The following is a 15,862-nucleotide window of genomic DNA, read 5'->3' on the forward strand; positions in this document are numbered from 1 at the left end:
AGAAAAGGAAACGCGTTCCCGAACCTCCCGGCGCAAAAGGCAGCGGAAGAGACCGGCACCCGCCAACGCCGACGGGAACTTTCTCTCACGGCTCATTTACAAGAGTGGGCGTGACCACAGGAACAACGGCTCTCCCTCCCTCCCTCCCAGAAGCCAACTAAGTGGAATCGGCGGGGCAGGGCTGATCTGCTCAACTTCATGGTGATAGGTCGCGCTCAGGAAGAAAAGGGGCGGTCCCGAAGTAACCGGCCCGTTTGCCAGTTGGTGAAGCCGGAGAGTTTGCTCGAGGAGCGTTGTCCTTAAATCGAGCCGAGGGTTGCGATTGGCCCAAGGCTAGGAGGGGGCGTGTCTCGGCGGCTACCGCGGCCTTCGCGGGTGTGGATGGCGGGTGAGGAAGACCTAGGGTGTCTGCATCTCTCGGCGGTAGTCTCGCGAGGCGGCGCAAGCGGGATTTGGCGGCGGCTGAGGCTGCTGCCTGCTTGCCTCCCTCCCACCCTCCTAACGAAGAACTGGTGGTGTTTGTGTGGAAGGGGGAGGAGGCGGCGGCGGAAGAGAAGGAAGGAAAGCCAGAGAAGCCTGAGTCCCACCGACGTCGGGCAGAGGAGTGGACTCGAGGCCCTGTGCTAGGCTTGGGCCCGCCGCCGCCGCCGCCGCTGGCGGCTCAGCCACCATGGCCTCAGGAGATACCTTGTACATTGCCACAGATGGCTCGGAAATGCCCGCCGAGATCGTGGAACTGCACGAGATCGAGGTGGAGACCATCCCAGTGGAGACTATTGAGACTACTGTGGTGGGCGGCGAGGAGGACGAGGACGATGAAGAGGACGACGAGTGTTGCGAGGACTGCGGCCCTCATCACCCGCCCCACCGCCGCCACCACCACCACCACCATCATCACCACCACCCGCCCATGATCGCCTTGCAGCCGCTGGTCACCGACGGCGACCCGAGTGGTGGGGGAGTCGGGGCCGGCGGGGGCCAGCTCCACCTGCACCACCACCCGCACCATCAGGAGGTGATCCTAGTGCAGACGCGCGAGGAGGTGGTAGGAGGCGACGACTCGGACGGTTTGCGGGCCGATGATGGCTTCGAGGACCAGATTCTCATTCCAGTGCCGGCTCCGGCCGGCGAGGATGAGTACATCGAGCAGACTCTGGTCACCGTGGCGGCCGCGGGTAGTAAAGGCGGCTCGGGCGGAGGTTCTTCCTCTGGCGGTGGCCGGGTGAAGAAAGGTGGCGGGAGCGGCAAGAAGAGCAGTAAGAAGAGTTATTTGACGGGAGGCGGCGGCGGAGCCGAAGGGGGCGGCGGCGCCAGGAAATGGGAACAGAAGCAGGTGCAGATCAAGACCCTGGAGGGGGAGTTTTCGGTCACCATGTGGGCCTCGGGTAAGTAGAACAGCTGGGACGGGTCCGGCACGTTGCGGCGGGGACTAGGGAAGGTCTGGGGAGCCCCGGACAGTGCCCGGCAGGCTTCTTGCCCCCGTTTTGTTTTGAAGGGAGGCCATGTTTGGATGTGTGTGATGGGCGCCGCCATGTTCATCTCGCCAGGGCAAGTATGGCGGCTTCCCCCGAAAAGATGGCGGGGTCTGCGCTGCTCCTGCCTGATTGCCCGGCTCCCTCGGGCGGGGGGGAAAAGGGAAAGAAAGATGGCGGCGGCCCCGCCAAGATGGCCGCTGGGACAGGCAGAGGGGGGAGGGGATACAGCGCGCGCGCGCCCTCCCTCCCTCACTGGCTGATTCCTGGACTAGGCCGCAATGGCGTAGTTTCTGCAGTAGGAGGGAGGGAAGAGGAGGAGGGAGGTTGGGGGCGGGGCGGGCGCGCGGTGAACCTCGGCGGCCCGTTCCTTCCTTCGCCTTCCCTGCTTCCCTGTTTCTTTCTCGTTCGCCGGCTCTGGCGCTCTTCCTGCCGCCGTCGCTTCAGCGCGCGCAGCCTTCGCCTCTCCGGCGGTTGCCTTCCCCCCACCCCCACTGTCTCTCCTCGCAACTGAGTCGGATTTGATTTTATTTAACCGCTGCTTCTGCTCGACATCTCTTGGCGCCCCCTTAAGGTTTTATCCAGCTGTTCCTGGCGAGCTTCACAATATAGTTTCTTCTTCTAAGTCTTCTCAACGCGCAGGTTTCTTCTATCAAGTCTTCCTTTGGATGTCCCTCCTAAATATCCCTTTTCCTTTCCCATCGGCAGTCATGCCTTCGCAGCGGTTTGCTTCGCAGATTCCTCCTCATTTCCTTTTCCTCCTGGCATCTTCCTTTTCCCCCCATCCACTTTCCTTTCCTCAAACCTTTAGATCAGTGGTTCTCAACCTGTGGGTCGGGACCCCTTTGAGGGTCGAATGACCCTTTAACAGGGGTCTCCTAAGACCATCGGAAAACACATATTTTCGATGGTCTTAGGACCAATGGTTGGGGGGTCGCCAAAACATGAGGAACTGTATTAAAGGGTCGGGGCATTGGGAAGGTTGAGAACCACTGCTTTAGATAGACTCTGTCTCTGGTTAGAATGAGGAGTAAAGTAAGGGGAGGAAGACATTGCACCCTTTCTCTGTTTTGGTAGGTTGAGTGACAAATGTGAAGACCCTGCAGGGTTTTAGAACTTAAATGACTTTATGTAAAAATATTTTTTAAGTGCATAAAATTAAGGGTAATTTTAAAAAATTAAGTTTTATTGTGATTCCCAGCTGTGTAAAAAGGCATTGAATTCTCATACTCTCAGCCTCTCATTTTATGTTTAGCAGAAACACAAAAAAGAATGCAGCTTATTTAGTGGAGGAAATTCTATTTTCTGAGCACACTATACTGGGTTGATTAGAACAGCTTATATTATGATATTTTAAGCATTTTTTAAGATCAGTATTTAAAATTCATTAGTTTTGTTTCAGAGATAATATATAGTTTGAAAAGTCAAAATGTAACAATTGATGGGTTGATATAATCCCTAGAAATAGAATAATTAATGTAAAAGGGGGAAAAGTTTCTTTTTTTAAATTCATGGATTTCTGAAGGCCTATGTCCTTAACTAAATTCTGCGAAGGAAATTCTTTTAATCTGTTTTTACGTTACAAATACATGTCATCCAGGGGCCCAAGGTCCTTGTGGCTCACATTAGCTTTATGCTCTAGTTTTGTGTTGCTTAGAAACTAGTAGTTTCTAATAGTTCTAATAGAAATTAATAGTTTCATCTAAAGCTAAATGAAATTGCTTAGTTTTGAAAGCAAAAACTGATAATTCACAAGACATACTTGCCCATGAAAAACATCTGTTTTGTTTGCTTATTTTTATTTATTTATTTGTATAACTACTGATTTCAGCAAATGACATTGGGTAGCAAATAATCTTAAATTAAAAACAGGTATAACAACTAAAACACACAGTAGCCAATGAAAATACTACTATATTGTTGGTTGTTATTACAGCCATGAGATAGGACCCTTTACACCCTCAGTGCCCCAAGCTCTGGCACAGAAACAGGTCTTTTAATGCTTTGCAAAAAAGATCAGCAGGGTCAGGGCCACTAATCTCTGGAGGGAGAATGTTCCTTAAGGCGAAGGGTCTATAGTAGAAAAGGCACATCTCCTGGGCCCCACCAGCTACCAACAGGATCTGAATCCTGTCCAAGTGGATGGTTAGAAACAACTAGGAAAAGATGGACCCTCAGGTCATGCGATTTAAGCCATGAAGGGCTTTTAAAATGACCACCATGAAATTACACTCAGAAACACACTGGCAACCAATGAGGGATACAATGTTGTTATATGTGCTTAATAATTGATAACATTTATTGATACCTGTGCAGATGCATTCTGCACCAATTGAAGCTTCCAAATGCTTTTCAAGAGCAGTCCCTTGTAGATTGCATTGTAGTAATCAAGATGACAGGTGACAAGGTTAGGACAGTAAACAGGGCCTCTCAATCCAGAAAACGTCAACAAGCTCAGAGGTTTTGCTGAGTAAACATAGATAGAATTGTACTTTTGAATTTATTTTTTATTTTTTAATTGAGAACAAAACACAATGGTAACAATGATGGAAGTACTATGTAAACATTGTCAAAAGGAAAGAATACATAAAAAATGCTCTAAGAAAAAAAAGGACAAATACAATAAAATGCATATAACAATAAAAAGTTATTGTATATATTTGACTAATCCAAGTGTTCAAATACACACACACACACACACACAACCATTTTAACTTACTATATAAATGAGTTCTATATTTATACTTGTCTATACAAAGTCTATGTCAGTGATGGCTGACCTGTTTCGCCACGAATGCCAAAAGTGTGCACGCGCTCACGTCCCCACCCCATAATTTAATGCCCCCATGCTGTGCCCCCCTGCACATGTGCGCATGACCACCACCACCACGCTGCCCCACGCATGTGCACATGGCTTTCTTGGAGCCTGAGGAGGGCAAAAATTGCCTCCCCACCAACGCCCTCCGAAGGCTGGAAACAGTCCATTTTCCAACTTCCGGTGGGCTCGATAGGTCCGTTTTTCACCCCCCCCAGGTTCCAGAAGCTTTCTAGAAGCCTATGGAGGGCGAAAAAATGGTCCAATATGCAAACCAGAAGTTTGGGAGCTGACTTCCGGGTAGCCCATTGGGCTGTTTTTTCTCTCTCGAGGCTTCAGGAGGCTTTCCTGAAGTCTCGGAAGGGCGAAAAACAGTGGAAAATTAAGGCCTAAAATCAGCTGGCCAGCACACGCATGTGAACTGGAGCTAACAGCAACACCTGCATGCCTTCAGAAATGGCACACGTGCCACAGGTTCGCCATCACGGGTCTATGTCCATAGGAAATCTACTCAAGTCTTCAATCTATTAAATAAACAGATCCATGCATTTATCTTTCCAATGCTTTCATCTTTCTCCCAAAACTTAAGTACAGGACATTACAGAAAAAAAGTTTTAAAGAAGTATTATCCTTACTACAACTCCAGCAAAGTGCTATTTTGACAGTCCTTTTCTACACAGAGAATAAATTCTGAGTATTATCTGTTTGTTCTGTTAGTTGTAATTTGAGGTCCATTGACAGTCTTGCTATAGAAGTTAAGACATATGTTGATGGTTGACCACAGGTGTCAAACTCATCATGTCACGTGATGTATCACAACTTTTTCCCCGTTCACTAAACGGGGGGTAGGTGGGTGTGCCAGTACTTTAGGCATTTGGGCCACGAGTTTGACATCCCTATTCTAGACAATGTAGGAACTTCTAGTTCTTTATTCATTTATTAATATCTGCATATCCAATTGATTTTTTGATGACAAATACTTCTAAAAACCAATAGATTTTTTTTTTGTTTTAAAGGATTTATCAAGTTATTCTAGTATCTCAGGTATCTCAAAAACTGAAAGGCATTTGTTAACAGTGTTAACAAATGCTTAATTCTTGCCATTAAGTTATATATCTGATAGATGATATTTGTCCCATAACTCTTAACAGTATGTTACCGTTTGTTACAAATTCATCTTCATCATCTGTTGCTCCAAAGTTCATACTCTACTTCCAACCAATTTTTTCATATCGTTATCGTCTCTCAATTTTTAATGTTGGATTTTCCATAAATTTAATTTGGAATGGGAAAAATGATCATTTTTTAAGTAGACATTATGTTCCAAGATAGAATTGTACTGTATGATTAGTTTTAAGTTTTCATTCTGTTGAAATCAGTGGGCTAAATTACTACTCAAATCCTGTTGATTTAAATTGGAATTAAGTCTGAATCCAACCTAATGAGAGATTATCATGATGTAGTTGTATACACAGAAAATGAAATAATGGAAACTAGACTGTACCCAAGTTAAAAATTAATGATTTATTAAATATCATAGAAATAAACACACACACCAAAATATTGTATAATTTTCACTGTGCAATACTGGACTTATTCTACCCTAACTTGCTCTAATTTTGAATGAATCCTAAAATTAATCAAAGAACATTGCATATTACAAATGGTTTGCCTTCTGATCAAATGTGTAGGGTATTATAAAATGACAATGAACATTTTGGTTTCCATATAAGGTAGAGATGGGGCCTTTGATTTGAAAAAATATTTTCCGATCACACAGTATATAGAAATAGTTAGCTCTTATACACTGCTGTTTCCTAGACATCCTATTGGATAGAGGGCTTTCCCTTTGGTTTCAAATTATTTTTTTTTACTGCTCCCATTGAAGAAACTTGTAAACACTATAACCATTTCTGTATTACTATTATAATTGCTGTAGTGTTATATTTTCAAATAATTACATCAAGGGATTTCATAGAATTCTGTTAATATTCAGAATATATAATCATAATTGCAAAATGTATTGTATATTTCAGTGTTTTTCAACCTTTTTTGTGCAAAGGCACACTTTTTTCATGAAAAAAATCACGAGGCACACCACCATTAGAAAATGTTAAAAATTAACTCTGTGCCTATATTGACTATATATAAAGTAATTCTCCCACGGCACACCTTACACTATGTCATGGCACACTAGTGTGCCGCGGCATAGTGGTTGAAAAACACTGGTCTATTTGGCCATGCTTTTATCTTAATATTGTGACTTAGTTTGGAGTTTTCATGGTCCTATTTTAAGATTGCCAAGCTCAGAATAGGTGCACTATACAACTGTTAGAATTAGGGCAGATTGCTCTGGTTTACCCCTTGATGTTCTGGGCCTTCCAGAGTTTTGTATGTAACACTATCTTATGATTTTAAAATGATTATTTGTTGAATATGCTCTAGTGACCTGATATACACATAGAGTACAATTGGGACTGGCAACTCCATTGCTGAGCGACATGGCCATTAAGTGGAAGATGGTGCTGCAAGTTCTGCCATGGCCATTAAGTGAATCACCCACAATCATTAAATGTAATGTCATACAACCACAGTTTGTGATTTCTGCTGGCTTCCTGATTGACTATGCTTGTTGGAAGCCAGCTTTGAAGGTTGTAAATGGTGATCATATGATAGTGGGATGCTGCATCCATTGTAGTTTCAAGGATTATTCATAAAATTATTTTTTTCAGTGCCAGTTGTAAGTTTGAATGGTGACTAAATAGGGCAAACATTAATTTCCAACTGGCTGTTTCAGTTGAAATCATAATGGGCATAGACCAGCGTAGACCTAGTATATATTTTTGTGTATGTAAAAGATGCATTTGTCACACTAAGTTAAGTACATATAAACATGTTAGGCTTAGTATTGTATATGACATTATATTATAATCCCCTCATAGTGTAGGGAGATTCATAATTAGGTATCAGCTTTGAACATGAAAATTGAGGAAAGCTGCATAGATACTTGAACCTGCTTGGGATTTTGTTGGATTTTGCTAGAATATATTAACTACTTTGCAGTAAACATTGTAGCTTTTGGATACCCAAGCAGTCAAATCAGTTATAATATAGGGATTTGTAAGATGCCATAACTATTTTCTGACTTTACATACATAGATTTCATAAACCCCAGGTGTTATAATTTGGATGCCAAATAGATTGCAACATTGTTAGTAACTAGTTAAACTTCCTGCACCATTGTATTTATGTTACCTTACACGAGGTGATGGCACTAAAAGTCCTACAGCCAAATTTCTCCACTCCAATCATGCATGTAGAACAATGAATAGATTTGTCATGATTTTTTATTATTAAATTTATCTACTGCCCATCTTGCCATGGGACTACCTGGCTCTTGTGAGATTAAATTTGTGAGATTAACATCTGATTGATTGTTGTTTGACCAGCAAACCACTTTAGTAGAAATGGGACTGCTATAACATATCTTAATTTCAGATTAATATCTGATAAAACACCCATGATGTTCTGATTAGTGAATTACTTAATTGTGGTCAAGTATTCATGACAATTAAGTAGAAATAAAAGTCACTTGAAAACTGCATGAAAAAGAGCGGTTAGAGATGTAGTAGTCATTTGCAGAGAGGTATGAAGGAGAAGGCTATGCATTCTGTATTCTTTCATCATTATATTAATAACATTTAACTATTGTGTATCATAATTTTAGAAAGTATTCAGAAAATCTAAACAAATTCAGAAAATGCTAATGAGGATTATTGGGGAATTAATTTTTAATTCATTGAAGAAAATTTTGAAGTAGCTGAAAAGATTTAGCTTTGTGAAAAGACAGAATATGGGAATATGATGCCATTCACATATCTCAGGGAATATCATACAGATGAAGGCCTGGATCTATTCTTTTATCATTATGGAGAGTAGAACATGGAATAATGGATTTAAGTTACAAGAAAGCAGATAGTTTTAAAAAAAGTTTTTTAAAACAAAGTCCTCCTAAAAGCAATAATAGTTTAATAGTTGAGCAGTTAACCAGAGAGGGGATTGGCTTCCATTTATTGGATATGTTATAGCAGAAGTGTGATAGCCATCTGCCAGAAATTATTTCATTTGAATTCCTGTACTTGGTAAAGTTGTACAAAGCACAACATATAGGAAATCTATATGCCACCATCTGCCTATTGGAATTTTACTTCACAACTTCAACTTCCACATAGCATAAAATTAAACTTAGCATCTTTCTTCCAATTTAAATATGTACTTACTTGCTGTGGATTCTCTATTTGCTATTATACCTCCCTACCTCTATTCCTCCCCCTATCTTCTCATTGCAGTGCAGGAATAATCCTTGACCAGTGAGTTTGATATGTCCTAACAGACCAAATTCTCCAACATGTGTCAAATATGATTAATGCGTGCAGTTCTGCCTCAGACTCTAGTTTTCTTTGTCAATGCCCACATTTTCAAGCTCCAATTAAAAAGCGAAGAGATGTAGGGTTATTGAAATTGGTAGAAGCTTTAGCACACATTCTCCAAGTCTGAGAACTGTTCATAAAAGAAAGTTTGCTTATGTTCTCTTTTTGTGGACAAAGTTCAAATCTACAGAGGAGGATGCAATCTCTGACAATAAAACGTCAGTGACTTGCCGCATAGCCTCATTTCTCAAGGACGGTGAATATTATTTCCCACGGAGGCACTAATTATCTCCCCTGGGTTGAGAACAAGAGACAGAGAGTGTGTGAATGGTAGAGAGCCCTGAGGAGTCTGATGAGAACAGCTGGGGAAGGAATGACTATATCTTGATGGCACTGAGAGCTAGGACTGTAGTGTCTCAAGGGACTTAACCCTCATTCTTTGGGATGTAGGACAGGAGGAGACTTCTGGCATTGGGCATCGGATGAGTTGGATTGGGTAATGTTTGGGCTTTCACGAGACTGGATAGGTGGGAATATTATGGTGGAAATGGTCATGGGAAGGTATAGCGAGAAATGGAGAGTGAGCCATTCTCAGGAAATATGAGCCCACAGGTCATCTTCGGCTTACATTGCATTGCTAGGAAAAGCAGTTGTTAAGCAAATTATGTTGTGCTCTAGTAGCTCCTGTTTCTTGATGGGGAAGTTCTACTCATGGTTAGTTATTCCCCAGTAATTTCCTGGGTAGACTGTTGTAATGCATTCTACATAAGGCTACCCTTGAAGTATATCTTGAAGCTTCAGGTGGCAGAGAATCAGTGGTGCATGTAGTTATGTGTACTTCTAGAATGGCCCACCTTCCACCTCTGCTCTGCAAGCTGTATTGGTTGCCAGTTTCTGAATCCAATTTAAGGTGGATTTAAAACACTAAATGATGGTAGGCAAGGTTATTTGAGAGACTGCCTCTTCCCGATACATCTGTCCATCCCATTAGATCCAGCAGAAGAGATATGTTGTGTGTCCCATCCACTAAGGAGTTAACATCTGACAGGAGCCAGGTGGTGCGCCTTCTCTACTGTGGCATCCGCCCTGTGGAATATCATCCCCTCCCCAGGTGAGATTGGCCATTTCTCTGCCATCCTTCCAGAAATCCCCCAAAATGTGGCTGTGTAAACAAGCCTGAGTCTTAAAGGAATAGTGCTCTGCTGAGGTGGCTCTTAGTTAGTTTTTTTTAATAATAACTTTAAATGTTTTTAATGGTATTATGTTCTAATATTGTTATGATTTTGTTATACACTGCCCAGAGTCACATTCTGTCAGGTGGCAGCCATGTAAATATGATTTGTAAATACTTCATGTGAACATTTACATTAGTATGAGTTCTGTATCTCATTTAATTGGGTTATACATTTGCCTAGAGAGCAGAACTGAACCAGGAACAATGTCTAGTCTCCTCATCCATATGGAATTAAAGGAAATTGATTATTTGTACAATCACAATAGAGGGAAAACAGCTGTTTAAAATTAGTGATCTAAGTGACTATATCCTGAATAATTATAAACCAAAGTGAATAACAAAATCCTAATGGGACAAAACAAAGCTGGAAATGAAAGTCAGAATATATTCTTTGTTTGATTATATACTGTGTTCCATTAAAATCTTCCTCCATCCATCCTACTACAAACTATTTTTCTTTCTGAACTACGGGCAGTATAGAATTATATTCATGACAAATTTATATAGCTATCAATCTGCTGCTGGATCTTTCAAGGTAGTGGACAGAGAGTCATCTCATTTTGTATTATCTATTTACACCAACACATCGTGCACACATCAAAATTTTGTAATTTAGTTATCCTAGCATATCTATTAAAATAATATATAAATTTGGAATTATTTAGTCTTTATTAAGCTACTTGAGTCCTCATTGAAAGAAAGATTGAAAACTTCACCCGATTTAGCAATATAAGCTTCTGATAATTTATTAGTGGAAACTATTTTTTAAATATGTTTATTTGAAAAATAAAAAATAAACTTGCAATTTTGATAGCTAAAATAAAAGGAAGACAAATTGCCGGAGAAATTTTGCTCAAATATATTTTTAAAAGTTACTGCAACAGATGTTAAGTTGGCCTAATTATAGTAAGAATGTGTGTTGTTTTATTCATATCTTGCCAGACTGGGGTTTTTTGGTGTTAATTACAAGTATTCAGAAATTTTTTTGAATAGTTAAGGGAGAAAATGCTTTGTAAATGCATGATTGAATTAAGATAAATAGCAAAGATTATAATATATAGATTCTTATGATATCTTTGAAAAGTTTTTCTGCAAAAGAGGTCTCGCTTTAGTTACAGTGCATTTGGAATAATTATGTATCAAATGTTAAATGTAATAATTCATAATGCATGCTTTTAAGGAAATTAGTTTCTAAAAATGGATGATTGATTATATATATATATATATATATATATATATATATATATATATATATATATATATATATATATATACTTATTAAGTGTAAATTTTTGTATTTTTGTCTAAAAAATAGTTGAATTTGTTTCTTAGTACAAACATTGTCTAAGAAACATTTTCCACACTATCAGTGTTGTTCTTCGTGGATGTTAAATCAAAATTCAGTTTTCTCTAATTATTGCAGATGACAAAAAAGACATTGACCATGAGACTGTGGTGGAAGAACAGATCATTGGTGAGAACTCCCCTCCTGACTACTCTGAATACATGACGGGAAAGAAGCTACCACCTGGAGGAATACCTGGGATTGATCTTTCTGATCCTAAACAATTGGCTGAATTTGCAAGGTTGGTATTCTAAAACTCTTTTAACAAATAATTATTCCTATTTTGAGCAATATGTGATTTTTCTGTTATCAATTAAAATTGCTGAATTGTTTCAATGCAGAGATATAATTTCAATACAGGGATAATCACTTTGATATTCACAGAAGGTTCAGAATAATTCACAGATGTTAAATATTAATGTTTGCTGGCTGGACTAGCTGCCCCAGTCTCTAGATTGCACTTCTGGTTGGGTAGATACTTTGTGGTTGGTCTTTGAAAGGTCTCAAATTCTCAGGCTTTTAATTATTTCCTGTTATATATCTGATTTTAATGTCCATCAAGAGGTGGTTAATATTAAAACAAGCACATCAAAGCAAAAACTACTGTCTAGTTTTACAATCACTTGCTAAGTAATCATTTCTGCAGTTAATTCTACGTCAGTCCTACTGTCCTCAAATCATATATTGTTCCTTTTGGTATACTTCTGAGTTTTTAACTGAACCAAACTTGGCAGCTTTTTCTTATCTCATAGAATCTGAATTGTAAATTGTTAAATTCCTTAATTAAAGCAGTTAAAGGCAGTTCAACAAGAAGCAATAGCATTATAGTATAATGATGTATAACAGAAGATATCTGCTATTCAACGATCAATGTTTGTTTCTTTTTTTCTTGTAAGAATGAAACCAAGAAAAATCAAAGAAGATGATGCACCAAGAACGATAGCATGTCCTCATAAAGTGAGTGAAGCGATTTTGAGCAATTTATTTCAGTAAGAACCTTTTTAATATAGGAGTTTCATAAATGTTTTGCTTATGTTCTGGACTTTTTTTGCCAATATTCTGCAGTGTAGTTTAAATTTATCCTATGGCATATTACAGTCATCATAAACCTATGATGTGTCAAAGGTGACACACCACAATGTTTTGGGTAACATGCCACCATCACACGACAACTATTTTCAAAAGCATGCTCCATTTGTTCCACACCCACCCACCCACCCAAATGCATTTGTTTTATACTTCCATTTCATTTTTGTAGTTACTTAATGTTTCTTTGTATAATACATAGCACCATACATGATTTGACTGTATTTTTTTTTAAAAAGTAAATGTAAAGAATATGTTTCTCTTTGAGGAGCACTGGCACATTAGCAGAGTTATGTAAGCCATTTTCTAAATTTTTGAAATGCCAAACCCAAAAGGTTCACCATAACTGCTGTAGTATATAAAAAATTCTAATTCCTGTTTTCAAGAAAGTAGAATTTTTTTCCTAGCAAAATCTCCCTTTATACATAATTAAGTCATATAGGCAGCAGTGGCCATGCTTGGGCTTTGCAGTATACTAAAATCAAGCCATATTTTGGTTCAGTATAATTGTAAGCCTAGTCAGTGTATATGTATTAAGATGATGATAATTCTGATATTTGGATGCCTTGATAATTAAATAATTTACTTGTTTTGAAGGGCTGCACAAAGATGTTCAGGGATAATTCGGCCATGAGGAAGCATCTACATACTCATGGGCCTCGGGTACACGTCTGTGCAGAATGTGGAAAGGCCTTTGTTGAGAGCTCAAAGCTAAAGAGGCATCAATTAGTTCATACTGGAGAAAAACCTTTTCAGGTAACTTTCAAATATTCTATATGAGACAATCATCTAGATTGTCATGAGAATCTAGTTAGTTTCTCTTTGGTGTGTATTCTGTTTTTGTTTTATTTCTGAAGCTAGATAAATTGTATGATAGATAATATCAGTTGAAGTACTGAAAGGAATTTGTTTAGAACTAATTTGTGTATTTAGAAGATAATTGGAGAAATATTAAAAAGTATATTTTAATCAGTATGTTCTGGCTCTCCTATTATTTCTCCTATTGAAGTATGCTTTTAAAAAATAATATTTAAATAAAAAGAAGCTACTTGAACGTTTACTTATGTACATAGATGATGTTAGCTGGATGATTGTAGTAAGAAGTTAAAATGTTCATGATAATCTTCATTGGTAATTTATTGGTAATTTAGTATTTTGTTTCAAATGATTTAAAATATATCAGATTCCAGTTAATGTTTTCTAAATAATATCTGTTAATTCCCCGACTGAAATATGGGCCATCACCCATGTAGTGAGGGATAGTAGATAAGATGAGGCTGATAAGATTTTTTAAAAATATTGCCTATTTTATGTTGCAAAAAGAAGGAAAGAAATTCTCAATTCTTTCTGAATATTTTAACAAATGGAACTATAAATAGACCATCAGAATTTTTTAAAAAGTTTTGTTCACATGTTTTGACTTAAATGAAATATATCTGAAAAGGGTTTTAGGTAGATCTGTCTTTGGAGTGAATTATACAAAGTAGTACCATCTCAGAGAAAATCTTGTGATCTCTCTGCAAAGATGATATAGTTATGTATTTCTTTGCTGTTCAACAGCACAAGTGAACATTTCCAATTTCATGGAACTTACTTATAAATAACAAAGACCCAATTTGGAATTTATAGAATAGAACCTTTATTTCATGTAAATCTAATATTGCAAGTGGAAATCTGTAAATAAGTTGCTAATTTCTTGTGTTTTCTTTTCACCAGTGCACATTTGAAGGCTGTGGCAAACGCTTTTCACTGGACTTCAATTTACGCACACATGTGCGAATTCATACTGGAGATAGGCCCTATGTGTGCCCTTTTGATGGCTGTAATAAGAAGTTTGCTCAATCAACTAATCTGAAATCTCATATCTTAACACATGCTAAGGCCAAAAACAACCAGTGAAACTGCAAGAAGAAAGCTCTTGAACTCAAAACATCTTTTACCTTACAGGAGAATGGTTGAAAATAAATAAGCTTCCCCTTTGTATATTGTTTCTAGGAAAGAATTTAAAAAACACACACAAAAAAATGAACCTTACATGCCTAAGGGACTTGTTTTTGATAAAGTAGCAAAATAAACTTTAAGGCAGCATTGCTCCAATGCTCCATTTTGCTCTGTAATTTGGTTTCAAGAGCATGATGTTTTTGTAAAGTGTGATCCTACCTGGAAGAGACAGACAATTCATGGACTTGCATCAAAGAAAGTTCTTTCTACAAACAGTGCTAAAATTGGACTTTTCACATTGTTATAAATATGATGCTCACCTGTTGCTTACAATTTTTTAATTTTGTATTTTCAAAGTGTGCATATTGTACACTTTTTGGGGATATGCTTAGTAATGCTATGTGTGATTTTTTTCTGGAGGTTGATAACTTTGCTTGCAGTAGATTTTCTTTAAAAGAATGGGCAGTTACATGCATACTTCAAAAGTATTTTCCTGTAAAGATTAAAAAAAAGTTATATAGGTTTTGTTTGCTATCTTAAATTTTTTTTGGTTGTATTCTTTGATGTTAACACATTTTGTATAATTGTATCGTATAGCTGTAATGAAATCATGTAGTAACAAATATTAGATGTGATTTAATAGTGTTAATCAACTTAAACCCATTTTAGTCTCTTTTTTTGGGAAAAATACTGCCAGATGCTGATGTTCCGTGTACTTTCTCTTTGCCTGTTCAGTTAAGGAAAGTGGTGCTCAGTTGTAGAATGTATTGTACAGGCACTGACCTTTTAACAACACCTGATATGTACATCCCGTGTAATAGAGTGGGCAACAATAAAACAGTGGTCCTGAAGAATATGGCAGAAAATTATCTGTAAGCACAGCCTATTTTCTTCTGTTGTCCAAAACAAATTATAGTTCTTTAACCTCCCAGAAATTAGAAGATAAATAAAACTCAAGTTACATTTACTTGTTTTTGCATTCAATTAGATTTTTTTAAAATTTTAAAAAAATGTAAGTGTGCTTGTCTTCTGCATAGTATTCCATTAAAAGAGTATGGAGTTCTGGTTTATCCAGATAATAATGGATTTTCCTGAAGTAAAATTTCAAGTTTTATTGGATTCCTTCCAGGATTACGTAAGCAAACATTTGCTGTGTTATTTCCCATTCCTTTTATTTTACTTTCAACCTCTCAGATAATGCTCCACAGGGTCTCTACCTTCAAGAACAGATCTGATGATTGCAAGAGAAAAGGAGATTATGTTTTCAACAGATCATTATTTCCTAGCAAATACTGTGGAATATACCCATATTCCCTGCAATCAGTGAACGGTGGGACAGGGTAATTCATGGAATGCTGTTGCTTCAAGGTAAGGTGGTATCAATTGTATGGTATGATGCACTGGGCTTGTGAATTCTAACATATCAATGTAATTGAGAGTTCTCAGATGAAAGCTGGAACTTGGCATTAGAATAATTTGGATTGAATTGCAATAGAATAGCTGTTCTATGCAGGGCATGTCTATTGTTAAAAAAAACCC

The 15,862-nt window shown here is 38.5% G+C and overlaps 1 protein-coding gene across 2 annotated transcripts; it reads left to right on the top strand.

Moving 5' to 3' along the window:
* The first annotated feature begins 265 nt into the window (after window positions 1-265).
* YY1 (YY1 transcription factor) lies at window positions 266-15,290 on the top strand. 2 transcript variants are annotated; one of them, XM_032234227.1, is made up of 5 exons: window positions 266-1,385; window positions 11,375-11,537; window positions 12,193-12,253; window positions 12,980-13,138; window positions 14,099-15,290. In XM_032234227.1, the coding sequence occupies exons 1-5, from the start codon at window positions 671-673 to the stop codon at window positions 14,279-14,281; spliced, it is 1,281 nt and encodes a 426-aa protein (XP_032090118.1). In that variant the 5' UTR covers window positions 266-670; the 3' UTR covers window positions 14,282-15,290. The 2 variants fall into 2 exon arrangements, with proteins under 2 accessions (XP_032090118.1, XP_032090124.1); XM_032234233.1 differs by having other exon boundaries at window positions 11,387-11,537.
* The last annotated feature ends 572 nt before the right edge of the window (window positions 15,291-15,862 follow it).

This window comes from Thamnophis elegans, chromosome 1 (genome assembly GCF_009769535.1).
Source record: "Thamnophis elegans isolate rThaEle1 chromosome 1, rThaEle1.pri, whole genome shotgun sequence".
NCBI classification, from domain to species: domain Eukaryota; kingdom Metazoa; phylum Chordata; class Lepidosauria; order Squamata; family Colubridae; genus Thamnophis; species Thamnophis elegans.

Bases quoted from the DNA above. Each gene is read 5' to 3' on its own strand.
- YY1 (XM_032234227.1), top strand. From the start codon at position 671: ATGGCCTCAGGAGATACCTTGTACATTGCCACAGATGGCTCGGAAATG. The intron at 11,538-12,192 runs GTTGGTATTCTA...TTTTCTTGTAAG, and splicing joins CAATTGGCTGAATTTGCAAG to AATGAAACCAAGAAAAATCA. The intron at 13,139-14,098 runs GTAACTTTCAAA...TCTTTTCACCAG, and splicing joins CTGGAGAAAAACCTTTTCAG to TGCACATTTGAAGGCTGTGG.